This window comes from Pleurodeles waltl, chromosome 3_2, assembly GCF_031143425.1.
Source record: "Pleurodeles waltl isolate 20211129_DDA chromosome 3_2, aPleWal1.hap1.20221129, whole genome shotgun sequence".
In the NCBI taxonomy this organism is placed as follows: domain Eukaryota; kingdom Metazoa; phylum Chordata; class Amphibia; order Caudata; family Salamandridae; genus Pleurodeles; species Pleurodeles waltl.
In genome coordinates, this window is record NC_090441.1 from 87504589 (window position 1) to 87531360 (window position 26772).

Genomic DNA, 26772 nt, shown 5'->3' on the forward strand with positions numbered 1-26772 from the left:
GACCAAGAAACTCCAGTGAACAGCGGCCCTGTTCAAAACCAGCTACTTCTTTGCAACAAAGAAGCAACTTCCAAGGACTTCACGTTTCCCGCCGGAAGCGTGAGACCCTACACTCTGCACCGGACGCCCCCGGCTCGACCTGCAGAAAACCAACACCTCAGGGAGGACTCCCTGGCGACTTCGAGCCTGTGAGTAACCAGAGATGACCCCCCTGAGCCCCAACAGCGACGCCTGCAGAGAGAATCCAGAGGCTCCCCCTGACTGCGACTGCCTGTAACAAGGGACCAGACGCCTGGAACCAACACTGCACCCGCAGCCCCCAGGACCTGAAGGAATGGAACTTCAGTGCAGGAGTGACCCCCAGGTGACCCTCTACCTAGCCCAGGTGGTGGCTGTTCCGAGAAGCCCCCCTGTGCCTGCCTGCACCGCTAGAGTGACCCCCGGGTCCCTCCATTGTTTTCTACCTGAAACCCAACGCCTGCTTTGCACACTGCACCCGGCCGCCCCTGCGCCACGGAGGGTGTGTTTTGTGTGCCTACTTGTCCCCCCCCAGTGCTCTACAAAACCCCCCTGGTCTGCCCCCAGAGGACGCAGGTACTGGACAGAGGACTGGAACCGGAGCACCCCTGTTCTCCATAGGTGCCTATGTGTTTTGAGCACCTCTTTGACCTCTGCACCTGACAGGCCCTGAGCTGCTGGTGTGGTAACTTTGGAGTTAACTTGATCCCCCAACGGTGGGATGCCTATGCCACAGGACTGAGACTTGTAAGTGTTTTACTTACCTTCTAATCTAACCTTTACTTACCTCCCCCAGGAACTGTTGATTTTTGCACTGTGTCCACTTTGAAAATAGCTTATTGCAATTTTTACAAAGACTGTACATGATATTGTTTTCATTCAAAGTTCCTAAAGTATTTGAGTGAAGTACCTTACATTTAAAGCATTTAATGTAAATCTTGAACCTGTGGTTCTTAAAATAAACTAAGAAAAGATATTGTTCAATATAAAAACCTATTGGCCTGGAGTAAGTCTTTGAGTGTGTGTTCTCATTTATTGCCTGTGTGTGTTCAACAAATGCTTAAAACTACCCTCTGATAAGCCTACTGCTCGACTACACTAGCACAAAATAGAGCATAAGAATTATCTAATTTTGCCACTATCTTACCTCTAAGGGGAACCCTTGGACTCTGCACACTATTTCTTACTTCGAAATAGTATATACAGAGCCAACTTCCTACAGTCACCTATATGTCTAACCCTCACTTGGTAAAGATTAGGTGCAAAGTTACTAAGTGTGAGGGCACCCTGGCACCAGCCAAGGTGCCCCACATTGTCCAGGGCAATTTCCCCGGACTTTGTGAGTGTGGGGACACCATTACACGTGTGCACTACATATAGGTCAATACCTATCTGTAGCTTCACAATGGTAACTGGCCATGTAACATGTCTAAGATCATGGAATTGTCCCCCAAGCCAAATCTGGTATTGGGGTGCCAATCCCATGCATCCCCGGGACTCCATTAGACCCGGGTACTGCCAAACTAGCTCTCTGGGGTTTTCTCTGCAGCTACCGCTGCTGCCAACCCTCAGACAGGTTTCTACCCCCCTGGTGCCTGGGCAGCCCAGTCCCAGGAAAGCAGAACAAAGGATTTCCTCTGAGAGAGGGTGTTACACCCTCTCCCTTTGGAAATAGGTGTTAAGGGCCTGAGAGGAGTAGCCTCTCCACTGGCCTCTGGAAATGCTTTGAAGGGCACAGATGGTGCCCTCCTTGCATAAACCATTCTACACCAGTTCAGGGATCCCCCAGCCCCTGCTCTGGCGCGAAACTGGACAAAGGAAGGGGGAGTGACCACTCCTCTGTCCATCACCACCCCAGGGGTGGTGCCTAGAGCTCCTCCAGTGTGTCCCAGACCTCTGCCATCTTGAATGCAGACGTGTGAGGGCACAACGGAGACCTCTGAGAGGCCAGTGCCAGCTGGTGACGTCAGAGACCCCTCCTAATAGGCTCTTCCCTGGTTAGGTACCCAATCCTCCTCTGAGGGCTATTTAAGGTCTTTCCTGTTGGTTTCTCTTCAGAAAACGAATGCAAGAGCTCAAAAGAGTTCCTCTGCACTTCTCTCTTCAACTTCTGCCAAGGATCGACTCCTGTCTGCTCCAGGATGCCTGCAAAACCACAACAAAGTAGCAAGACGACTACCAGCAACATTGTAGCGCCTAATCCAGCCGGCTTTCTCAACTGTTTCCTGGTGGTGCATGCTCTGAGGGCTGTCTGCCTTCACCCTGCACTGGAAGCCAAGAAGAAATCTCCAGTGGGTCGACGGAATCTTCCCCCTGCTCCCGCAGGCACCAAACTTCTGCATCACCGGTCCTCTGGGTCCCCTATCGTCTTGACGAGCGTGGTCCCTGGAACACAGGAGCTGGATCCAAGTGACCCCGACAGCCCAGTGGTCCTTTTTTCCACACTTGGTGGAAGTAAGTCCTCCCCTCCCCACGCCAGACAGTAATCCTGTGTACTGCGTGATCTGCAGCTGCTAGGGCTTCTGTGCACTTTAGCAAGACTTCCTTCGTGCACAACACAGCCCAGGTCCCCAGCACTTCGTCCTGCATTGCCCAACTCACTGAGTTGACCTCCGGCATCGTGGGACCCTCACTTGATGTGCTGAGTTGACCTCCGTGCTCAGATTTCTTGAATGTCTGTTCGAGTGCTTCTGCGGGTGCTGCCTGCTTCTGTGTGGGATCTCTCTGTCGCTGAGCGCCCCCTCTGTCTCCTCCTCCAAGGGGCGACCTCCTGGTCCTTTCTGGGCCCTGGCGGCACCCATTATCTTCAACCGCGACTCTTGCAGCTAGCAAGGCTAGCAAGGCTTGTTTGCGGTTTTTCTGCTTGGAAAAAACTCTGCATCCTCCAGCACGTAGTGGGACATCTTCTGACCAAAGGAGAAGTTCCTGGCACCTTCCGTTGTTGCAGAATCTTTAGCTTCTTCCACCCGGAGGCAGCCCTTTTGCACCTTCATCCGGGGTTAAGTGGGCTCCTGCCCCCCTGGACACTTGCGTGACTCTTGGACTTGGTCCCCTTCCTTTGCAGGTCCTCAGGTCCAGGAATCCGTATTCAGTGCTTTGCAGTCAGTTGTTGCCTTTGCAGAATCCCCATCTCGACTTTAATGTCTTTCTGGGGTAGTAGGGTAACTTTACTCCTACTTTTCAGGGTCTTGGAGTGGGGTATCTTGGACACCCTTAGTGTTTTCTTACACTCCCAGCGACCCTCTACACACTACACCAGGCCTGGGGTCCATTCGTGGTTCGCATTCCACTTTTGGAGTATATAGTTTGTGTTGCCCCAAGGCCTATTGTGTCCTATTGCATTCTATTGTGTTCTACAGTGTTTGCACTACTTTTCTAACTGTTTACGTACCTGATTTTGGTTTGTGTGTATATTTTGTGTATTTTACTTACCTCCTAAGGGAGTATATCCTCTGAGATACGTTTGGCATATGTCACTAAAATAAAGTACCTTTATTTTTAGTATCTCTGAGTATTGTGTTTCTTGTGATACAGTGCTATATGATATAAGTGGTATAGTAGGAGCTTTGCCTGTCTCCTAGTTCAGCCTAAGCTGCTCTGCTATAGCTACCTCTATCAGCCTAAGCTGCTAGAACACTACTAATCTACTAATAAGGGATAACTGGACTTAGCATAAGGTGTAAGAACCATCAGGTACCCACTATAAGCCAGGCCAGCCTCCTACATTTATCCAACAAGAGTCCACAGTTTTGCACAAAATGTCTATCCAACTGGAGCACTTTCTACTGTTAAGTTATTAAGTTTTACTTTGTTGGGTTAATGGCCAGGGTGGGTGAAGGGGGCCACGCGGCCCACCTCCCCCACTCAATTTCGGCCCCAGAGACCCCATTCCCCAGGCCCACTACAATTCAATAGGGGGAGCTATGTGGCACCCCCCCCTTGCTGACTTTGGCATATACTGAGCCAGTGTAGATACATGTGACTGGCTCACCCATGTTAATTTCATCCTTTGTCCTTTGACTTTGGGAGGTGGCGGTCACTGGGGCTGCGGGAGAGGGCTGCCGTGCTGGCCCCCGCATTAATTTCGCCATTTGTGCTGGGGAGGTGGTGGTTCCCCTGGCATAAAATGCCCTAAGAGGGGGGTCCCCATGCACCCCCCCCTTTATTTTTCATATGCCCCTGGGACCTGGACCACCCAGGGGATTTATTGTTTTTTTTTTGCCATGAATTCGCAATATCGTCGTGAATTTGTGGCAAAAACGGAGGGGGGGTAAACCCTACACTAAAAAAATGGAATGCGAAAACTACACCCAACCCACACGGACACCCTAGGATCCTTAGGATTGGGGAAGTACTAACCATCCAAAGGTAAGTAGGTAGGATTTCCCAGGCGCCCGTGTGCAAAGTAGAAATCTCAGGTTAGTGTCCAAAGGCTAACATGGGGAAGTCACGGTTGGAGCTTTCACGTTTTAGGACCCTTCTCAGTGGACCCCGAGGAAATCCTTTGGGACAAGGGAGGTTGAATAGTGACCCCCACCAGTGGATACCCAGAGCAGTGGAGTACCTACACCAGGGAGCCCAGGTGCATAGGGGTGAAGTTATAACAGAACCTTCCACTGAAGCCAATGGGGAATCCGTCGTCCAGCTGCTGTCATGACCTGTGGTCCAGGTCGGTGTAACCCAGGTGTGGAATCCGGAGAAAGAGGACCTAGGGAGATAAGGGACAGAATCCAAACCACCCAGTAGTGCCCAGGCGGTGCAGATGGGCAATGCACACCCTTCTAGGTGATGCTTCCTGAAGGACGGTAGACCAGGAAGTGCAGTAGTGGACTCCAAGCGATGCAGGGGGATCCCAGGACTCGTCCAGGAACTGTCCGACGCCAGTCGTCAGATTGCAGAGGGAGTTAGTGCTCAGCAGGACCATCAACAAGCCTCGGCAAAAACAAGACAAGTTGTGCAGAGTTTGCTAGGTCCAGATGATTCAACCTTGGCAGATAGGTCAGGGCCAGCTGTCAGCAGTCAGGAGAGCCAGTAGGAATCGGAGCCCCACAGCAGGACCCTGTGGAAGAAGGCACAGGGAGGCCTCAGCAGCACAGAAAAGAGAGATGCCCATGTTGCAGGAGTTGCAGAGAGGACATCATTCTTGGAGCTGAAGAGTGCTGGAGGCAAGGGCTTCTTCAAGCTAGGAGGGCTTCAGACTGAAGAGCCAACAAGCTGTGGCAACGACAAGCAGACACGGTGCACAAGGGTTCCAGCCAAGCAGCTCCTGCAAGGGACCACAAACTTCCCAGTTGCAAGGAAGATAAATCAGACCTCTGAGAGCCACAGAACCACCATCTGTGTTGCAGAGCCTTGGAGAGTCTGTGGGACAGCAGGATCCACAAGCCGGTTGTCATCGTTGAGGTGCCTGCGGATGAAGGGGAGTGCCTCCTTCACTCCAAGGGAGATTCCTTCTTGCTTTCCTGAGTGCAGGAAGAGCCCCAGTGACTCCTGAGGATGTCGACTAAGGGGAAGAAGTCTTTGCAGAAAGAAGAAACAAAGTTGCAGCAGGGGCCCTCCTACTGGTTAGACCCCTGCTTGACAGATCACCCCAAAACTTTATGTGCACAACAAGAATCACCGGTACATACTTTGTGGAAAAGTTTGTGAAGATTCGTAGAGGAGACTTGTTGACGGTTCATGAAGTCTTACAGACAAATCTGGGGACCCATCCTCAGGGGAGCCCTTAAGTAACCCAAAAAGGGAATTGGACACTATCTGCTGTGAACCTATCAGGGGGGGTCAGGGACATCACCCACCTGGACTAACCAGTCAGATGCTCCCAGGGTCCTATGCACATCTTGCTTTCAAGATGGCAGAATCAAATGGCCACCTGGCAGAGCTCCCAGGGGAGGTGCTGGACAGGGGGGTAGTAATTCCCTTGTCTTGTATGGTTCTGTGCCAGAGCAGGAACCAGGGGTTCCTGCACTTGTGCAAACCAGTTTATGCGAGGGTACCAAATGTGTCCTTCAAAACAGTCCGTGGTGCTGAGAGACACCCACAACCCAGAGACACCTAGTTCTAAAGAAGAGGTCACACCTCTCTCCTAGCGGAAACCATTTGTTCTGCCTTCCCCTGCCAGAATGAAGCTCAGCAGCAGGGGAGCAGAACAATGTCTGGGGTGGGCAGCAGCATGGGCTGGCATGCAGAACCTGCAAGGCTGTACAGGCAGACATGGGGGATCCACTAGGGAACCCCCAGAGTACATGGGATCATGCAACACTGGAATCGGTGTAGTTGCATGATTCCAACATGTTTGATAACAAACATTCCTAGGTTTACTGAAGCCATTATGTAGTTGGACTACTCGTGTTGACCAGTGTCCACTACATACCTTAAAATGGTCCCCCGCACTTACAAAGCCCAGGGAATTGAGTCTGGGATTTGTAGGGGCACCTCTGCTCGTGAAGGAGTGCCCACACACTTCGAACCATGCACCCTGCCCTTGGGCTGAAGGGCCTACCTTGGGGGTGACCTACAGGGTCAGAGTGCAATGTCCATGATATAAGGCAATCATATCTGAAGTGAAAGGCACATACACCATTTCATGCAGGCTGAAAAGGCAGGCCTGCAGTCACAGTTTGCATGGGCCCCAATGGGTGGCCAATACATTCTGCAGCCCGTGGGGACAGCTGGTATACCAATGCCCTGGGTACCTAAGTACCATCTACTAGGGGCTTACATGGGTGCACCAGTACGGCAATTCCGGGTGTGAACTTACCTTACAACTAAATTTAGGGGAGAGAGCACTGACACTGGAGTCCTGGTTAGCAGGAGCCCAGTGTACTAGTCTAAATACAGTGACACCAGGCAGAAAGTGGGTGTAAATATGCCAGAAAGATGCTACTTTCCTACACACATGCACATTCCAATTTGGCCACAACTACAGAACTGTTATTATTGCAGACTGTAGGAAGTTCCCTCTGTCTATACTATCTCAAAGTGAGATATAGTGAGTCCAAGGGTCCCCCTTAAAGGCTGACAGTGGCAAAATTAGATAACACTAATGCTCTAGTTTGTGGTAGTGTGGTCGAGCAGTAGGCTTATCAGAGGGTAGTGTTAAGCATTTGTTGTACACACAGAGGCAATAAATGAGAAGACACACTTAAAGACTTAACTCCAGGCCAATAGGTTTTATATAGAAAAATATATTTTCTTAATTTCTTTTAGAACCACAAGATTCAAGATTTAAGGTAAGTACATAAAATGCAAGGTACTTCACACAGGTAAGTATAGAACTTTGATTTAAAACAGTAGTACAAACAGTTTTGGTTAAAATAGCAATAAGCTATTTTAAAAGTGGACACTGCAAAAATCAACAGTTCCAGGGGGAGGTAAGTTTGGTTAAGTTTCTCAGGTAAGTAAAGCACTTACACAGTCAGTGTCCTGGGCATAGGCATCCCACCGTTGGGTGTTCAAGGCAACCCCAAAGCCACAGCACCAGCAACACAGGGCCGGTCAGGTGCAGAGGTCAAAGGAGGGCCCAAAACACATAGGCGCCTATGAAGAACAGGGGTGCTCCGGTCCTAGTCTTGCTTACAGGTAAACACCTGCGTCCTCAGGGAGCAGACCAGGGGGGTTCTGTAGAGCACTGGGGGGGGGGGGAGGAGGGGACACAAGCACATAAAACACACCCTCAGCGGCACAGGGGTGGCCGGGTTCAGTAGGCAAAGTAGGTGTTGGGTTTGCAATAGAAAGCAATGGAGGGACCCTGGGGTCACTTAGGCGATGCAGGCAGGGCACAGGGGGGCTTCTCGGGCCAGCCACCAACTGGGCTAGGGTGAGGGCCGCCTGCTGGTCACTCCTGCACTGGTAGGTGGTTCCTCTTGGTCCTGGGGGCTACTGGTGCAGTGCTTGGTCCAGGTGTTGGGCTCCTTTGTTAAGAGGTAGTCGCGGTCAGGGGGAGCCTCTGGATCCTCTCTGCAGGTGTCGCTGTGGGGGCGCAGAGGGGTCGGCTCAGGGTGTTCACATCATTGGAGTTGCCTGGGAGTCCTCTCTGCGGTGTTTGTTGTCCCGGACTCGAGCCGGGGGGGTCGGGTGCAGAGTGTGAAGACTCACGCTTCTGGCGGGAAGTGAGAGTCTCTTTAAAGTTGTTGCAGTTTCTGAACAGTGCTGCTGTTCTCAGGAGGTTCTTGGTCCTTTAGGTGCAAGGCAGTCCTCTGAGTCCTCAGAGGTCACTTGTCCCCCTGGATGTCTCGCTGTGCAGGTTCTTTGAGTCTGGAGACAGGCCGGTAGGGCTGGGGCCATCTCAGTTGGTGTCTCTGTCAGCTCTGCAGGGCTTTCAGGTCAGCAGTCCTTCTTTCTTCAGGTTGCAGGAATCTGATTTCCTGGGTTCAGGGTCGCCCCTAAATACTAAATTTAGGGGTTTGTTTAGGTCAGGGGGCAGTAACCAATGGCAACTGTCCTGGAGGGTGGCTACACCCTCTCTGTCCCTCCTCCCTGAGGGGAGGGAGGCGCATCCCTATTCCTATTGGGGGAATCCTCCAAACTCAAGATGGATGATTTCTAAAGGCACAGGTCACCTCAGCTCAGGGCACCTTAGGGGCTGTCCTGACCAGTAGGTGACTCCTCCTTGTTTTTCTCATTATCTCCTTCGGACTTGCTGCCAAAAGTGGGGGCTGTGTCCGGAGGCGCACGCATCTCCACTAGCTGGGATGTCCTGGGATGCTGTAACAACAGGCAGGAGCCTTTGAGGCTCACTGCCAGGTGTTACAGTTCCTGCAGGGGGAGGTGAGAAGCACCTCCACCCAGTGCAGGCTTTGTTTCTGGCCACAGAGTGACAAAGGCACTCATCCCATGTGTCCAGAAACTCGTCTGGTTGTGGCAGGCTGGCAGAAACTGGTCAGCCTAGCACTAGGAGTCGGACTAGAATTCAGGGGGCATCTCAAAGATGCCCTCTGGGTGTATTTAACAATACATTCCACACTGGCATCAGTGTGCATTTATTGTGCTGAGAAGTTTGATACCAAACTTCCCAGATTTCAGTGTAGCCATTATGGAACTGTGGAGTTTGTAATTGGCAGACTCCCAGACCATATACTCTTTATGGCTACCCTGTACTTACAATTTCTAAGGTTTGGCTTAGACACTGTAGGGGCATAGTGCTCATGCAACTATGCCTTCACCTGTGGTATAGTGCACCCTGCCTTAGGGCTTTGAAACCTACTAGAGGGGTGACTTACCTATGCCACAGGCAGTGGGGTAAGGGCATGGCACTCTGAGGGGAGTGCCATGTCGTCTTAGTCATTTTCTCCCCACCAGTACACACAAGCTGTGAGGCAGTGTGCATGTGCTGAGTGAGGGGTCCCCAGGGTGGCATAATACATGCTGCAGCTCTTAGAGACCTTCCCTGGCCACAGGGCCTTGGTACCAGGGGTAACATTTACAATGGACTTATCTGAGTGCCAGGGCTGTGCCAATTGTGGGAACAAAGGTACAGTTCAGGGAAAGAACACTGGTGCTGGGGCCTGGTTAGCAGGGTCCCAACACACTTTCAGTCATAACTAGCATCAACAAAAGGCAAAAAGTTAGGGGGTAACCATGCCAAGGAAGGCATTTCCTTACACAGACTCTTGTCAATATGTGGGAAAAAAAAGAATTTGTGAAACCTATACTGCTTTGCCCTACATTAGCTAAGACGAAACTGTCTTACCTGTCGCTCACTGTGTAGCCCTTGAGAGTCTACATCCTGAGGCAGGATCCCATTGGTTGCTTTTCCAGTTAGTGCGGATACCTCCAGGAAATTGGAAGGGACAAGGCCTCTATGTCCATTTAATTCCCCCTGAAATGGTAAAAAGGATACGCACAATTTAATAATTAAATGATAAACTTTTGGCCTGTGAAACTTTGAAAAGGTAACAAAGAAGAAAAAATTACTTACCTACAGTAATAATGTTTCTCGTAGAAACTCTACCTGTAGATTCCTCACTTGTGGAACAATCTCAACCATAAGACTGCATCCAGAAACTTCAAAGCTCTCATATCACCAGCGGGGGCCGGTGGCTACGCGTCGATTCAAGTGGGGTCAGATGACGTCACTGAAGCGATGCAGTGCCCACTCCAGCACAACTTCAGTCTCGTTTTTCCATGCCTTTGACGCAAATCTGAAGCTCACTCTTACATGAGAGTTCTGAAATTTTTCCTAACAGAAAATGAATACCTCTATATGCAGATGCCTGCAGATTAGAGATCAATACCCTACCCATAGAAGTGGGTTGATGGATAGTTAGACCAGGAAATCCTGCAGAAAAGCCATGACAAAGGGCACGTCCTCAAACATTTCACAATCCGGACAGAAGATTTTGGCTAAGGTGTGCAGGTACACCCACGTCACAGACTTACAGATATTTGTGATTGGCGCTTTCTCAACAAGGGCCCAATACATGGATTTGGCCCTGGTAGAATGGGCCCTACGTCCTTCTAGAGGGTCTTGCTTGGCAAAGACGCAGCAGGTTTTGATTCATAGGATGATCCATCTCAAGAGTTCTTTTCTCTACTGCTTTTCCCTTCTTAGCACTGTAGTAACCAACAAAGAGCAGGTCATCCAGTCATATGTTTATGGCGCTGTTGAGATAGTAGTAGACAGCCTGCCCAAAATTCAACTGATTCAGCTGCTCCTCTTCCTTTATGGGGTGGGGCCGTATACAGAGGTTTGTGAGGGTAATGGCTGTACCCGGATAGAAAGGAGTCATCACTATTGCCAGAAAACCGGCCCTGTTTCGCAACATCAATTTGTCTGGATAAAAAGAGGTAAATGGGGAATGAGAAATGAGAGCTTGTAACTCGCTCACCTGTCTGGCAGATGGGAATAGCCACTAAAACACAGTTTTAAACATTAACATCTGTAGGAAACTGGCTCTTCATATAATGTAGACCAAAATGAGATATACTGTGCAGAGAGTCCAAACAATCCCCAGAGGTATCATAGGTGCAAATTACATCCCAAATGCTCTCTTTTTGGGTAGTGTGGTCGAGCAGTTAGGCATATCAGAGTGTAGTGCTAAGTATGTAAGGCACACACTTATGCAATAAGTGAGACACACACTCAATAAAAAAATCCAACACCAACTTTTGATTCCACACATGAGTACTTTTCGAGAGAGGATTTTTTGGGGTTTTTAAAAGTTGACAGTGCAATGTTTGGGTTCAGTAATGTTATCCTATGGGGGAAAAAAATGTACTGCATTTTGACATCTTTGAGGTCCACGGCCATGTGGGGACACCATCGGTCACTTCATCTTGGGCTGTGGGACGTGGGTACACTGGTGTCTTATGCCGTCGGGTCCAGTGCTGGAGTTCCTCACGGTTGCAGAGGGGCCTGCACATACAATCTGCAGGCATGGACAGTGGTCCAGTCTAAACCAAGTCAACAAGTGGGCTCAGGTCTCCGAGGCTGGGGGAAAATGGGCCTGGAGTTTGTGGGGTCACCTCTGCTAGTGCAGAGGTGCCCTCATACACAGGTACGTGGCACCCTGCCCTCTGGGCTGGAAGGTCTGCCATAGAGGTGTCATAGAAGTGAGCTGGTGTAGTGAAAAGTGGCAGTGAAAGGGTACTTGCACATTTTCATACAAGCTGCAATGGCAGTCCCACAGAACCCTTTGCTTGGGCACCCTATGAGTGGCAAAATGTATGCTGCATTCCATAGGGATACCCTGAAACACCAATGCCCTAGGTACCTAGGTACCATTTACTAGGGACTTATAATGGGGCATAAGTGTGCCAATTGTGGGTGAAATACAGACTGGTGGGAAATAGAGCGTAATCACTGGGGTCCTGGTTAGCAGGATCCCAGTGAACACAGTCAAACACACTGACATCAGGCAGAAAAAGGGAGTAACCATGTCAAGAAAGAAGGTACTTTCCTCCACAGAGGTGCAAATTTAATGTCTGCTTACCTAAAAGCCATGTGGAAGGAATGTGGTGTGACTCTTTGTAGGAAGGTAGCCTCTTTCTAGCCTTGTTACCCACACTTTTGGCCTGTTCGTGAGTATATGTCAGGGTGTTTTTACTGTCTCACTGGGATCCTGCTAACCAGGGCCCAGTGCTCATAGTGAAAACCCTATGTTGTCAGCATGTTTGATAGGTGTCACTGGGATCCTGCTAACCAGGAACCCAGTGCTCATAAGTTTGTGGCCTATATGTGTTGTTCCCTGTGTGGTGCCTAACTATATCACTGAGGCTCTGCTAACCAGAACCTCAGTGTTTATGCTCTCTCTGCTTTTAAAATTGTCACTGCAGGCAAGTGACTAATTTTACCAATTCTGATTGGCACACTAGAACACCCTTATAATTCCCTAGTATATGGTACCTAGGTACCCAGGGTATTGGGGTTCCAGGAGATCCCTATGGGCTGCAGCATTTCTTTTGCCACCCATAGGGAGCTCAGACAATTCTTACACAGGACTGCTACTGCAGCCTGAGTGAAATAATATCCACGTTATTTCACAGCCATTTTACACTGCACTTAAGTAACTTATAAGTCACCTATATGTCAAACCCTCACTTAGGGCCAGATGTAGCAAAGGTTTAGCGACTCGCAAACGGCGAAGAACGCCGTTTGCGAGTCGCTAAAGCCACTTTGCTATGTTGAAATGCATTTTGCGAGTCGGAACCGCCTCACAAAATGCATTTCCGAGTCGCACGCGGTCGCAAATGGACTCGCAGTTACCATCCACTTGAAGTGGATGGTAACCCAGTCGCAAACGGGAAGGGGTCCCCATGGGACCCCTTCCCCTTTGTGTCTGGCATAAAAAATAATTTTTCAGAGCAGGCAGTGGTCCAATGGACCACTACCTGCCCTGAAAAATACTGAAACTAAAGGTTTTGGTTTATTTTTCAAAGTGCAGCTCGTTTTCCTTTAAGGAAAACGGGTTGCACTTAGGAAAAAAAAAACTGCTTTATTTAAAAGCAGTCACGGACATGGAGGTCTGCTGACTACAGCAGGCCTCCATCCCCGTGAGTGCCCTGAATCGCTATGGGGTCGCAAATTGCGACCCATCTCATTAATATTAATGAGGTGGGTCTTTGCGACCCCATAGCGACTCGCAGACGGTGTCTGAGACACCGTTCTCCATAGCAAATTGCGAGTTGCAATTTGCGAGTCGGAAGGACTTGCAAATTGCAACTCGCAATTTGCCTTCTTGCTACATCTGGCACTTAGTGAAGATTAGGTGCAAAGTTACTTAGTATGAGGGCACCCTGGCACTAGCCAAGGTGCACCCACATTGTTCAGGGAAATTTCCCCGGACTTTGTGAGTGCGGGGACACCATTACACACGTGCACTACATATAGCTCAATACCTATATGTAGTGTCACAATGGTAACTCCGAACATGGACATGTAACATGTCTAGGATCATGGAATTGTCACCCCAATACCATTCTGGTATTGGAGGGACAATTTCATGCATCACCGGGGCTCCAGAATAGAGCCCGGATACTGCCAAACTAACTCACTGGAGTTTTCTCTGCAGCTACTGCTGCTGCCAACCCACAGATAGGTTTCTGCCCCCTGGGGCCTGAGCAGGCCAGTCCCAGGAAGGCAGAACAAAGGATTTCCTCTGAGAGAGGGTGTTACACCCTCTCTCTTTGGAAATAGGTGTTAAGGGCCTGAGAAGAGTAGCCTCTCCTGCCCTCTGGAAATGCTTTGAAGGGCACAGATGGTGCCCTCCTTGCATAAACCAGTCTACACCGGTTCAGGGATCCCCCCCAGCCCTTCTCTGGCGCGAAACTGGACAAAGGAAAGGGTAGTGACCACTCCCCTGACCAGCACCTCCCAAGGGGAGGTGCCCAGAGCTCCTCCAGTGTGTTCCAGAACTCTGCCATCTTGGATGCAGAGGTGTGAGGGCACAATGGAGGCCTCTGAGTGGCCAGTGGCAGCAGGTGACGTAAGAGACCCCTCCTGATGGGTGCTTACCTTTCTCTGTAGCCAGTCCTCCTCTGAGGGCTATTTAGCGTCTCTCCTGTGGGTTTCTCTTCAGATAACGAATGCAAGAGCTTACCAGAGTTCCTCTGAACTTCTCTCTTCGACTTCTGCCAAACCGCAACAAAGTAGCAAGAAGACTACCAGCAACATTGTAGCACCTCATCCTGCTGGCTTTCTCGACTGTTTCCTGGTGGTGCATGCTCTGAGGGCTGTCTGCCTTCACCCTGCACTGGAAGCCAAGAAGAAATCTCCCATGGGTCGACGGACTCTTCCCCCTGCCAACGCAGGCACCAAACTTCTGCATCACCGGTCCTCTGGGTCCCCTCTCATCTTGACGAGTGTGGTCCCTGGAACACAGGAGCTGGATCCAAGTGACCCCGACAGTCCAGTGGTCCTTCTGTCCAAATTTGGTGGAGGTAAGTCCTTGCCTCCCCACGCCAGACAGTAATCCTGTGTACTGCGTGAGCTGCAGCTGCTAGGGCTTCTGTGCACTTTTGCAAGACTTCCTTCGTGCACAGCCTAGCCCATGTTCCCAGCACTCTGTCCTGCATTGCCCAACTCGCTGAGTTGGACACCGACTTCGTGGGACCCTCTTTTGTTGTGCTGAGACGACCGCCGTGCTCAGATCTTCTTAATGCCTGTTCTGGTGCTTCTGCGGGTGCTGCCTCCTTCTGCGTGGGCTCTCACTGTTGCTGAGCGCCCCCTGTCTCCTCCTCCAAGAGGCGACCTCCTGGTCTTTCCTGGGCCCTGGCAGCGCCCAAAATCCTCAACCGCGACTCTTGCAGCTAGCAAGGCTTGTTTGCGGTCTTTCTGCGTGGAAACAACTCTGCATCCTCCAGCACGCCGTGGGACATCTTCTGACCAAAGGAGAAGTTCCTGGCACCTTCCGTTGTTGCAGAATCTTCGGCTTCTTCCACCCGGAGGCAGCCCTTTTGCACCTTCATCCGGGGTTTAGTGGGCTCCTGCGCACCCTGGACACTAGCGTGACTCTTGGACTTGGTCCCCTTCCTTTACAGGTCCTCAGGTCCAGGAATCCGTCTTCAGTACTTCGCAGTCAGACGTTGTCTTTGCAGAATCCCCTATCTAGACGTTATTGTCTTTCTGGGGAAGTAGGGTAACTTTACTCCTACTTTTGGGGTATCTTGGACACCCTTAATGTTTTCTTACACTCCTACGACCCTCTACACACTACACTAGGCCTGGGGTCCATTCGTGGTTCGCATTACCCTTTTGGAGTATATGGTTTGTGTTGCCCCTAGGCCTATTGTCTCCTAATGCATTCTATTGTGTTCTACAGTGTTTGCACTACTTTTCTAACTGTTTACTTACCTGATTTTTGGTTTGTGTGTATATTTTGTTTATTTTACTTACCTCCTAAGGGAGTATATCCTCTGAGATACTTTTGGCATATTGTCACTAAAATAAAGTACCTTTATTTTTAGTAACTCTGAGAATCGTGTGTCTTATGATAAAGTGCTAAGTGATATAAGTGGTATAGTAGGAGCTTTGCATGTCTCCTAGTTCAGCCTAAACTGCTCTGCTATAGCTACCTCTATCAGCCTAAGCTGCTAGAACACTTCTAATCTACTAATAAGGGATAACTGGACCTGGCACAAGGTGTAAGTACCACAAGGACACACTGGAGGAGCTCTGGGCACCACCCCTGGGGTGGTGATGGACAAGGGAGTGGTCACTCCCCTTTCTTTTGTCCAGTTTCGCACCAGAGCAGGGGCTGGGGGCTCCCTGAACCGGTTTAGACGGGTTTATGCAAGGAGGGCACCATCTTTGCCCTTCAAAGCATTTCCAGAGGCCAGGAGAGGCTACTACTCTCAGGCCCTTAACAACTATTTCCAAAGGGAGAGGGTGTAACACCCTCTCTCAGAGGAAATCCTTTGTTTTGCCTTCCTGGGACTGGACTGCCCAGGCCCCAGGGGGGCAGAAACCTGTCTGAGGGTTGGCAGCAGCGGTAGCTGCAGAGAAAACCCCAGAGAGCTACTTTGGCAGTACCCGAGAGCTAGTTTGGCAGTACCCGGGGTCCTTGCTGGAGCCCCAGGGATGCATGGGATTTTCACCCCAATACCAGAATGGTATTGGGGTGACAATTCCATGATCTTAGACATGTTACAGGACCATGTTTGGAGTTACCATTGTGAAGCTACACATAGGTATTGACCTATATGTAGGTCACGCGTGTAATGGTGTGCCCGCACTCACAAAGTCCAGGGTAATTGCCCTGAACTATGTGGGGGTACCTTGGCTAGTGCCAGGGTGCCCTCACACTTAGTAACTTTGCACCTAACCTTCACTAAGTGAGGGCTAGACATATAGGTTACTTATAAGTTACTTAAGTGCAGTGTAAAATGGCTGTGAAATAACTTGGACATTATTTCACTCAGGCTGCAGTGGCAGTCCTGGGTAAGAATTGTTTGAGCTACCTATGGGTGGCAAAATAAATGCTGCAGCCCATAGGGATCTCCTGGAACCCCCAATACCCTGGGTACCTAGGTACCATTTACTAGGTAATTATAAGGGTGTTACAGTGAGCCAATGAGAATTGGTCAAATTAGTCAGTAGCCTGCAGTGACAATTTTAAAAGCAGAGAGAGCATAAACACTGACGTTCTGGTTAGCAGAGCCTTAGTGATACAGTTAGGCACCACACAGGGAACACATATAGGCCACAAACCTAGGAGCACTGGGGTCCTGGCTAGCAGGATCCGAGTGACACATATGAAACACACTGACAACATAGGGTTTCCACTATGAGCACTGGGGCCCTGGCTAGCAGGATCCAAGTGAGACAGTAAAAACACCCTGACATATATACTCACAAACAGGCCAAAAGTGGGGGTAACAAGGCTAGAAAGATGCTACGTTCCTACAATTACCAACCCCCAGTTCTACCTCTAGTGCCTCTAGCAATAGCAGCAGTGGTGGGACAGCTAACAGTAGTCAGTCTAAGGGAGTAGCTGGGCTCACGTTAGGGACTGTAGTGAGGTCTGGTTGGTTAGAAAGACCAATGAAGCAGTGTTAGTCTCTGATGAGGGCACTGAAATTGCCACCCTTGCTGCCTGTCCCCTTAACATGGGTAAGTACAGGCAGAATCCTCTTATAAATGGTGTTGAGGGTGAGGCCTACAGGGACACTGGTGTCACTGTCACTATGGTTATTGAAAACCAGGTGTCTCCTGAGCACCACCTACTTAGTCACCAGTACCAAGTGACACTGATGTTCATAACAACACTGTGTGCCACCCATGGCAGTTGTTGGTTTCAGCTGGGAGGGGGTGTTACTTATCCTAAAAAGTCGTAGTGTCCACTGACCTACCTGTAGAGTGTCTACTAGGGAACGACTTGGAGATTTCAGCTTGGGCTGAAGAAGATTTGGAAGCCCATGCAGCAATGCTGGGCATCCCAGGGCATATTTTTGCCCTAACAGGAGCACAGGCCACAAAGAAGAAAGAACAAGGAAACTTGGAGCCTGGAACAATGGTCCAAGACCTTCCCAAACCTAAGAGTAGAAAGGACAATAAAGTGCACTCTACTCCAGCCTCCAGTGAGGATTCAACCCCAGAGGGAGAAGAATCAACTCCCTTGGCAGAACGTACACCAGAGGAGTTACACACTGACACAACTGAGCTCTTAGGTGCAGAGGGGCCTGCCAGGGAGGACTTGAGACAGCAAGCTCTCACACAAGAGGCAGGGAATGTCAGTGGCACCCACAAGGTGTATCGGGAAGACAGCCTCTTTTACTCAGAGCCAAGGGAACCCAAACCTGGTGCCACCAGGAGGCTGGTGGCCCCTCTGCAGTACAGAGAATGTTTGTTAACCCTAGCACGACATTCCCCAGGCAGGTCACCTGGAACAAAGCAAAACTTGGGACAGACTTGTCCCTCACTTTCACTGGCCCCACATGTCAGAAGACACAAAGGAGTTTTGTTGCTCCTGTGTCATCAGTCAAGCCATTGGCAAGATAGGTGGCACCCCGAAGGCCCCCTTTATTCCACTTCCAGTGATTGGGGTACCCTTTCAGAGGGATGGGGTGGATATTGTTGGCCCGCTAGATCTTCCCACAGCCTCAGGGAACAGATTAATTCTGGTGGTGGTGGACCATGCCACCAGGTACCCAGAAGCTATTCCTCTTAGGACCACTACAGCTCATGCAGTGGCCAAAGCCCTTCTTGGAATCTTTTCAAGCGTGTATTTTCCTAAAGAGGTGGTGTCAGACAGAGATGCAAACTTCATGTCTGCACACCTGAAAGCAATGTGGAAGGAGTGTTGTGTTACTTATGAGTTCACCACCCCTTACCACCCCCAAACAAATGGTTTGTTAGATAGGTTTAATAAATCTCTCAAAGGCATGATCATGGGACTCTCTGAAAAACTCAGGAGGAGATGGTATGTCCTACTGCCATGCCTCCTCTTCCCCTATAGGGAGGTCCCTCAGAAGAGTGTGGGATACAGCCCATTTGAACTTCTGTTTGAGGACCATGTTAGGGGTCCTCTTGCTCTAGTAAGAGAAAGCTGGGAGCAACATCTCAAGCCTCCCAAGCAAGACATAGTGGATATGTACTTGGCTTCAGATCAAGGATGGCTGAGTATATGAAGAAGGCCACCAAAAACTTTCAGGAAAGCCAGGAGCTGCAAAAGCAATGGCCTGACCAGAAGGCTGTACTGACTGTATACCAGCCAGGACAGAAAGTGTGGGTACTGGAGCCTGTGGCTCCTAGGGCACTCCAGGACAAGTTAAGTGGTCCCCACACAATAGTGAAGAAAAAGGGTGAGGTTACCTATCTGGTAGACCTAGGATCTCCCAGAAGCCCCCTCGGGTGCCTAATGTGAACCGACTAAAGCCCTACTATAACAGGGCTAATATTACACTGCTCATGGCCATTGATGAGGGACAGGAAGAAGTGAGTGACCCTCTCCCTGACCTCTTCTCCCACACTGCAGCGGATGGCTCAGTTGATGGGGTATTCTTTGCCGACTGCCTCTCTGAGTCACAAAAAGAAGACTGCAGGAATCTCCTGGGACAGGACTCAGAACTGTTCTCATTGACACCTGGTCAAACCACTTGGTGTGAACACACAATTGACACTGGGGAGAATTTGCCAATAAAAAGTAAACTTTATAGGCAACCTGACACCATGTCAGAGACTGCATCAAATCGGAGGTTCAGATCATGCTAGATCTGGAAGTCATTAAGGAATCAGACAGCCCCTGGGCTAGTCCAGTAGTTTTAGTTCCAAAACCTCACTCCCAAAATGGAAAGATAGAAAAGAGGTTTTGTGTTGACTATAGAGGGCTCAACACTGAAACAAAAACAGATGGTCATCCTATCCCTAGGGCAGATGAGCTAAAAGATACACTGGCATCTGCCAAGTATCTGAGCACATTTGATTTAACTGCTGGGTATTGGCAGATTAAATTATCAAATGATGCTAAACCCAAAACAGCATTTTCAACCATTGGAGGGCATTATCACTTTACTGTGATGCACTTTGGTCTGAAGAATTCACCTGCCACATTTCAGAGGCTGGTGAATACAGTCCTCCAATAATTGGAAGCCTATAGAGCAGCTTATCTTGATGATATAGCTGTCTTTAGCTCCACCTGGGAGGATCACCTGGTCCACCTGTGGAATGTTTTGGAGGCTCAGCAGAAAGCAGGCCTCACCTTCAAAACCTATAAGTGCCAGATAGGGAAGGGGAAGGATGTATATCTGGTTAACCTGGTAGGTGGAGGCTAGATTCAACCACTGCAGGGGAAGATTTAAACCATTCTTGGACTCCCCCTACTACTCAGGCCCAGGTGAGAGTCTTTTTAAGCCTCACTGGGTATTACAGGAGGTTCATTAAGACCTGTGGCTCCATTGTAGCCCCTCTTAATGACCTCAGCTCAAAAAGAATGCTCAACAAAGTTTTATGGACAGATAAGTGTCAAAAAGCTTTTGAAGAACTCAAACAGGCCATGTGCTCTGCACCTATTTTAAAAAGCTCTGACTACTCCAAGCAGTTCATAGTTCAGACAGATGCTTCTGAAGTAGGGGTTGGGGCAGTGTTATCATAACTTAACACTGACGGCCAGGACCAACCTGTAGCTTTTATAAGCAGAATGTTGAGTGTTAGTCAGTCAAAGAAAAGGAGGCCTTTGCTGTGGCTTTGGTTTAAAGAAGCTGAGGCCATACTTGTTTGGCACTCACTTCCTTGTTCAGACAGACCTCAAGCCCCATCTATGGGTAAAACAGATGTAAGGTGAAAATCCCAAACTGTTGCGGTGGTCCATATCCCTACAGGGAATGGACTATACAGTGGAACGCAGACCTGGGAGTAACCACTCCAATGCAGATGGACTCTCCAGACATTTCCACTTTTTGCCTGTTGTATCATTTGCCTGTTTTCACTAGGATCCTGCTAACCAGGACCCCAGTGACTATGCTCCCTCTCTTTAAATTTGGTTGCTTGGACCACACACACTGCACATTTGGCATACTCGTACTCCCCTGAAAATCCCTAGTATATGGTACCTAGGGCAACAGGGCACCAGGGGTTCCCCATGGACTGCAGCATGTATTATGCCACCCATGGGGAACCCATGCAAAGTGTATCTGCAGGCCTACTATTGCAGCCCCGTTAAAAGGTGCATGCACCCTTTTCACTACAAGTCACCCCTATGTTAGACCCTCCTAGCACAGTGGGCAGAGTGCAGGTACTTGTGTGTGAGGGCACCCAAGCATGAGCAGCAGTGCCCCCACAAACTCCAGGCCCATTTTCATGGACTTCGTGAGTGCAGGGATGCCATTTTACACGTGTACTGGACATAGGCATGTTTGTTATCAAATATGTCAGAATCATACCCCAATACTGTTGCCAATATTGGAAGTATGATTCCATGCACTCTGGGTGCCCAGCATTGCTTAGAGGGTTCCCTAGCATTGCTCCTACCAGCTTTCTGGGGTTTTCAGGGTAGCCCAAGCTACTGCCACACTTTGACAGGTTTCTGCCTTCCTGCTGCTACAGCTGCTCAAACCCAGGAAGGCAGAACAAAGGATTTTCTTTGGGAGAGGTGGGGTACCACCCTCTCCCTTTGGAAATTGGTGTTACATGGCTTGGGAGGGGTAGCCTCCCCAAGCCACTGGTATGCTATGAAGGGCATATTTGGCAACCTCCATGCTCTGGTGCAAAACTGGACAATGGAAAGGGAAATGACCACTCCCCTGTCCATCACCACCCCAGGGGTGGTCCCCAGAGCTCCTCCAGAGGGTCCCTTGAATCCAAGGCAGGCAGAGGCCTCTGGGAGCATCTGAGTGGCCAGGTCAGGGAGGTGATGTCAGAGACCTCTCCTGATAGGGGGTCACCTGGCTAGGTGACCAATCTCCCTTCCAGGGCTATTTAGGGTCTCCCTCTTGGGTGGGTCCTCAGATTCGACAAGCAAGACTCCAGCAGGATTGCTCGGCATCGTTTACTTCAACATCTTGCCACTGAAACTGCAAATGGAGCCTCCAAGAACCAACAATCTGCATCCACAACGAAGGCTCTGCTTGCAACATTGTTTCCACGGCTCCTTCCAGCGTCTGCAACACTTCCCCGGCTCTTCGGTCTGCACGAGAAGGAAGAAGGAATCTCCCTTGGAGTGAAGGAGTCACCCCCCCCTTCATCCGCAGGGACCAACTGCAATAACGACTGGCTGCGTGGATCTCCTCTCAACCTGAGCTGTGTGGATCCTGCATCACGGGTGCTGGTCTGTAGTGATCCCCTTGGTCTTCTATGCCAGCTGTCCAACTTTGGTGAAGGTAAGCCCTTGCCTCCCCATGCAGGGCAGTACCCCTGTGCACCGCGTCTCTTGCAGCTACCAAGGCTTGTTGGTGTCTCCTCTAAGGTATGTTCAGGCTCCGATTATCCTCAGCCCCCAGCACTCTTTCCTGCGATGTACAGCCCTCTGTCTGCTTCTGCTGTGGCTTGGGACCCTCATTCAGTTGTGCTGTGTGGGCTCCTCTGTGACTCCTGGGTCCTCTTCTAGTGTGTCTCCTGTGGGGGCTGCCTTTTCTTCTGTGGACTCTCTGCATCACTGAGGGTCCCCTGGGACTCCCCTCCGTGGGTTGAGTCCTCCTGGACCTTGCCGGTCCTGAGCAGCTCCACTTTTCATTTACCACGAATCTTGCCTTAGCCAAGGCAGCTTGGTGGTTTTTCTACGCCACAGGCAGCCTGCAATCTTCCATTCTGCATGTGACGTCAACTGCATCCTCCAGGAACTCTTCAACAACTCCAGGGCTGCAGTGCTGACCATCTTCGTTCTACCGCGGACCAACTCATGCAACCACACTTGGGTGGGTAGTGGCTCCTGCCACCACCAGACACTCCTGCGACTTCTGGACTTGGTCCCCTTCTTTTTCAGGTCTTCCTCTTCAGGAATCCACTGCTGGTTTCTTGTATTCATATCTGGGTGGTGCATTTTTCTTCTTTTTAGTCCTTTTGGTGGTTTGGGGAAAATCTAGTAACTTACTCCTTTCTTCCAGGTCTCTGGGGGGCAGAGTGGTACTCACCTTTTGGGGTTCCTAGTTCCTCTGGCTCCCCTCTACAGATTCCACTTACCTGAGTGGGGGATCCTGCATTGGCATTCCATTATTTTACTACATGGTTTGGGCCTCCCCTAGGGTCACTACTGTCTATTGCTATTGCACTGTTTTCTACTGCTATTTATTCCTATTTCTGATTACTAGTGTACCTATATAGTTTGTTACTTACCTCCGATTGGAGGGTTGCCTATCTAGTACTTTTTGATAATTGTGTCACTAAAATAGAATGCCTTTATTTTTATAACAATGAGGCCCACAGCCTATAACTTTGGCGGTAACTGGCGCCTACCGCGACGGCCGCCAACATACCGTCGCCGTGGCTACCAGCTGCCCACCCACATCATGAACGTAGATGGAATTCCACCATAAGGCTGGCGGAATACTGTCGACAGTCATGGCAGCGGACGGCGGTAAGGTGCAGCAGCGCCACACCTGCAAAACACCGCTGACCTTATCATGAGCCAGGATACGGCCTGGCGGTGTTTTGCTGGCGGACACTGCTGCTGGCAGCAGCGCCACGTCCTGTCTCCTGCCGGAGGACCCCCTGCAAGCAGGTAAGTCGGGCTCTCCGACAGGAGAAGGGGGAAGGGGTGGTGTGTGCGTCTGGAGGAGTGTTGTGTGTGGGGGGGTTGTCTGTTTTTGTATGTGTGCATGCGGATGTGAGTCACGTTGAATGCGTGCGTGAATGACAATGTCAGTGAACGTGTATGTTGTGTGTTGTGAATGCATGTGTGCGACAATGTATGTTGGTGTGTGTTGTGTGTGTGTGTGTGTATGTGTGCATGTGTGGGTGGATGTGGGTATGCATGTGTGTATGATTGTGTATGTGTGCGCGTGTACATGTGCGGGGGACGGGGGAGTGTGGGGGAGGACTCTGGGGAGGGGGGAGGGGGAGGGGGAGGGGGGAGAGGGTGGGGGAGACCCCTATCAGTGTCAGGGAAGGAATTCCCTGGCACGGATAGTGCCTACTGCCATGGTTTTCGTGGCAGTACGCTTGCCACGAAAACCATGGCGGTAGGCGGGGGTCAGAATCCTGAGGGTGGGATTGTGACGGTCGCCTGGGTGGAGACCGAAGTCTCCAGCCCAGCGGCCGTTCCCACCCTGGCAGACGGAGTGGTACATTGGCGGTTTGGCTTGAGCCAAACAGCCAATGTCATAATTTCGGAAAAGGTACCGCCAGCCTGTTGGCAGTACCTTTCCCAAAATTACCACCGACCGCCAGGGTCGTAATGAGGGCCTGAGTGTTTTCTTTCATGTGTGTAAGTGCTGTGTGACTACAGTGGTATTGTATAAGCTTTGCATGTCTCCTAGACAAGCCTTGGCTGCTCATCCACAGCTACCCCTAGAGAGTCTGGCTTCTAGACACTGCCTATACTACACTAATAGGGGATACCTGGGCGTGGTAAAAGGTGACAGTACCTTAGGTACCCATCACACACCAGGCTACCTTCCTACAACAGTTTTCTCTTCAATAAAACATAGTATTGTTATCTATGTCTCCTTTCTTTCGGAGTTTCAGAAATTCTGGAGTTCTTTTTCATATTTATTAACGGAAAACCTAACAAACATTAGACATGTTTTTACCTTTATAACATAGTCTGCATAAATATATATATTGGGAATCATCGAATGCTTATGACTATGGAAGAGAACTTCAGTTTCTGAACCATCTACACCTTTTGAAAAAGCTCTAGCATCTGCAGACACAAAGAAGCCTACCTTGGAATTACAGTGGGATTCCCAACTGGACAAAGAGGAAGATTCAATCATGTGAATCTATGGAAGATTCAATACTGGGGAGATTTGATTTAGTTTGTGGGACCTACCTGACTATGAAGCAGCATGTGTAGGATGGGCAAGCACTAAATGCTTGTAATTCAATGATACACTTCGCTGAAGTAACAGCAACCAGAAAGTACAAGTTACTTACCTCCGCTAATGATATATCTGGTAGAGACATATTCTATTTGCAGATTACTTACCTTTAAATTTGCCCAGCCGTTAGACTGGATCCGGAGGTTTTTTCTTCTAACAGTACCTCTGCGCGCTATCAGGTGGCGTCAGTCGACTCAGCGGGTGTTGTTGGTGTTGAGTTTGTCGTGAAGACGTTGTGGTCGTATATAGGCGCCACACCGGCGTGCTTACGTCAGTTTCACGACTTTCCACGCCAGCAGCGCAGAGCCATGAAGAACACTAAGATTGGTGCACCAAAACTAGGGCCCTTAAGGGGAAGCTCCTGTCCCTAGAAATCAGTTCGTAGAGCGTGGAGGATGGGCGGGTCGGTAAGGAACCTGCAACTAGAATATGTCTCTATCAGATATTTCGTTACCAAAGGTAAGTAATTTGTACATCTGATTTCTAGTTGCAGATCCCTTACCTTTGAATAGATATCCCGAGCAATACCAGCCCTGGTGGTGGGCTGCAAACCAAGATCACACCAAGAAGTCCTGCAGGACCGAACGCCCAAAGTAGCCGTCCCTTCGGATGTGATTGTCCAGGCAGTAGTGTTTGGTAAAAGTGTGCAGAGATGCCCACGTCGCAGCCTGACAGATGTCCAGGACTGGAACGCCCTGTGCTAGCGCTGATGCAGCAGCAGTAGCTCTGGAGGAGTGAGCGTGCTAACCTTCGGGAGGCTGCTTTTTAGCCAGAGTGTAGCACATTTTGATGCATAAGAGTACCCATCGTGAAATGGTCCTCTTCTGCACCGCCTTACCCTTCTTTGCACCCACATATCCCACAAAGAGTTGATTGTCCACCAGGAAATCTTTGGTACGGTTAAGATAGAACGCCAACGCTCTTTTTGGGTCCAGACGGTGGAGTCTCTCCTCTTCATGAGAGGGATGTGCGGGGTGCAAAAAAGGTAGGCAAGGTGATGGACTGTCCGACATGGAAGAGTATCACTACTTTAGGTAGAAAAGAATCCCTCTTGCAAAGCACCAGCTTGTCAGGATGTATGGGCAGAAAACGTGGCTTAGATGACATAGCCTGGAGCTCACTTACTCTGCGGACAGAAGTAATCGCAACTAAGAAGACAGTCTTGATAGTTAAGAGCGGAAAGGACAGTTGTGAAGCGGCTCATCAGGGTAAACATAAGGTATGTTAATACTAGGTTTTAATCCCATTGGGGCATGATAAATGGGATAGGAGGAAAGAGATGTGTGAGGCCTTTAAGAAACCTCCCAACTATAGGAGATTTAAATAAGGATGGCTGATCTGGTAACCTCAAGAAAGCAGAGATAGCAGAAAGATATCCCTTAAAAGGGCCCAGGGTGGAACCCTGCTGGGAAAGGGAAAAATAAAAACAAGGACTTGAGAAAGAGGAGCACATAGAGGATCAACAGATTTGTCAATGCACCATGCCACAAATTTCTTCCAACGACAGACGTATACAGTTTTGGTTGAGGGACGCCTGGCTGCCAAGATAACATTACAGACTTCAGGTGGCAAGTCAAAAGACGTCAACTGACGCCGCTGAATCTGCACGCCAGGAGGCGGAGGGTTGACAGATTCGGATGGAGGACCCTCCCCTGCTGCTGTAACAGAAGACTGCAGGCTAATCGGAGGAGCTATGGCCATGCACAACAGCTCAGGATACCAGACTCTTCATGCCCAGTCTGGAGCCACCAGTATTACTTGGGCCCGGTCCTGCCTTATCTTCTTCAGAAATCTGAGCAGAAGTGGTATGGGTGGAAAGGCGTACAGGAGGCCTGAATTCCACTGGAAATTCCAACGCAAAAAACAGCTGACATTGCACGTTTTCTAAGGAGGCGAATAAGTCTAACCAAGGTTCTCCCCACTGAAGGAAAAGACCTTGCGCCACCTCCGGATGGAGACGCCATTCGTGATCGACCACGCATTGTCGGCTGAGTTCGTCTGCTCTGGCATTCAAAGAGGCCTCCAGGGGGGAACATCCTTTTTTACGACTTTTTTTTTTCCGAAAGTCGTGGTTAACGAAAGCGCAACAACGCTTTTTTTAACCACGACTCCGGTTTTTTGTGCCTTAACTACATATGTTCTGAACAACGAACATGCGTGGTTAAGGTAACAAAAAAGTGAGTTGGCGAAGGTAAGTGGTGGGTTTAGGTTTTGGGGAGGGGGTGGGGGGTCAGGGGGTTTTAGGTTTTGGGGTGGGGGAGGTGGGGGGTTTTAGGTTTTGGGGTGGGGTTGGGGCGTTTTTGGTTTTGGGGAGTGGGTGGGGGGTCAGGGGGTTTTAGGTTT

General features: G+C 49.9%; 1 protein-coding gene across 1 annotated transcript in view; it reads right to left on the minus strand.

Annotated features, from left to right (window-relative positions):
• The window catches only part of TSPOAP1 (TSPO associated protein 1), a 2439191-nt gene that overhangs the window by 172884 nt on the left and 2239535 nt on the right, over positions 1-26772 (minus strand). Inside the window, exon 29 of the mRNA XM_069226865.1 lies at positions 9710-9838. Coding sequence (XP_069082966.1) covers positions 9710-9838 — 129 coding nt within the window. The remainder of the gene's footprint in view (positions 1-9709; positions 9839-26772) is intronic.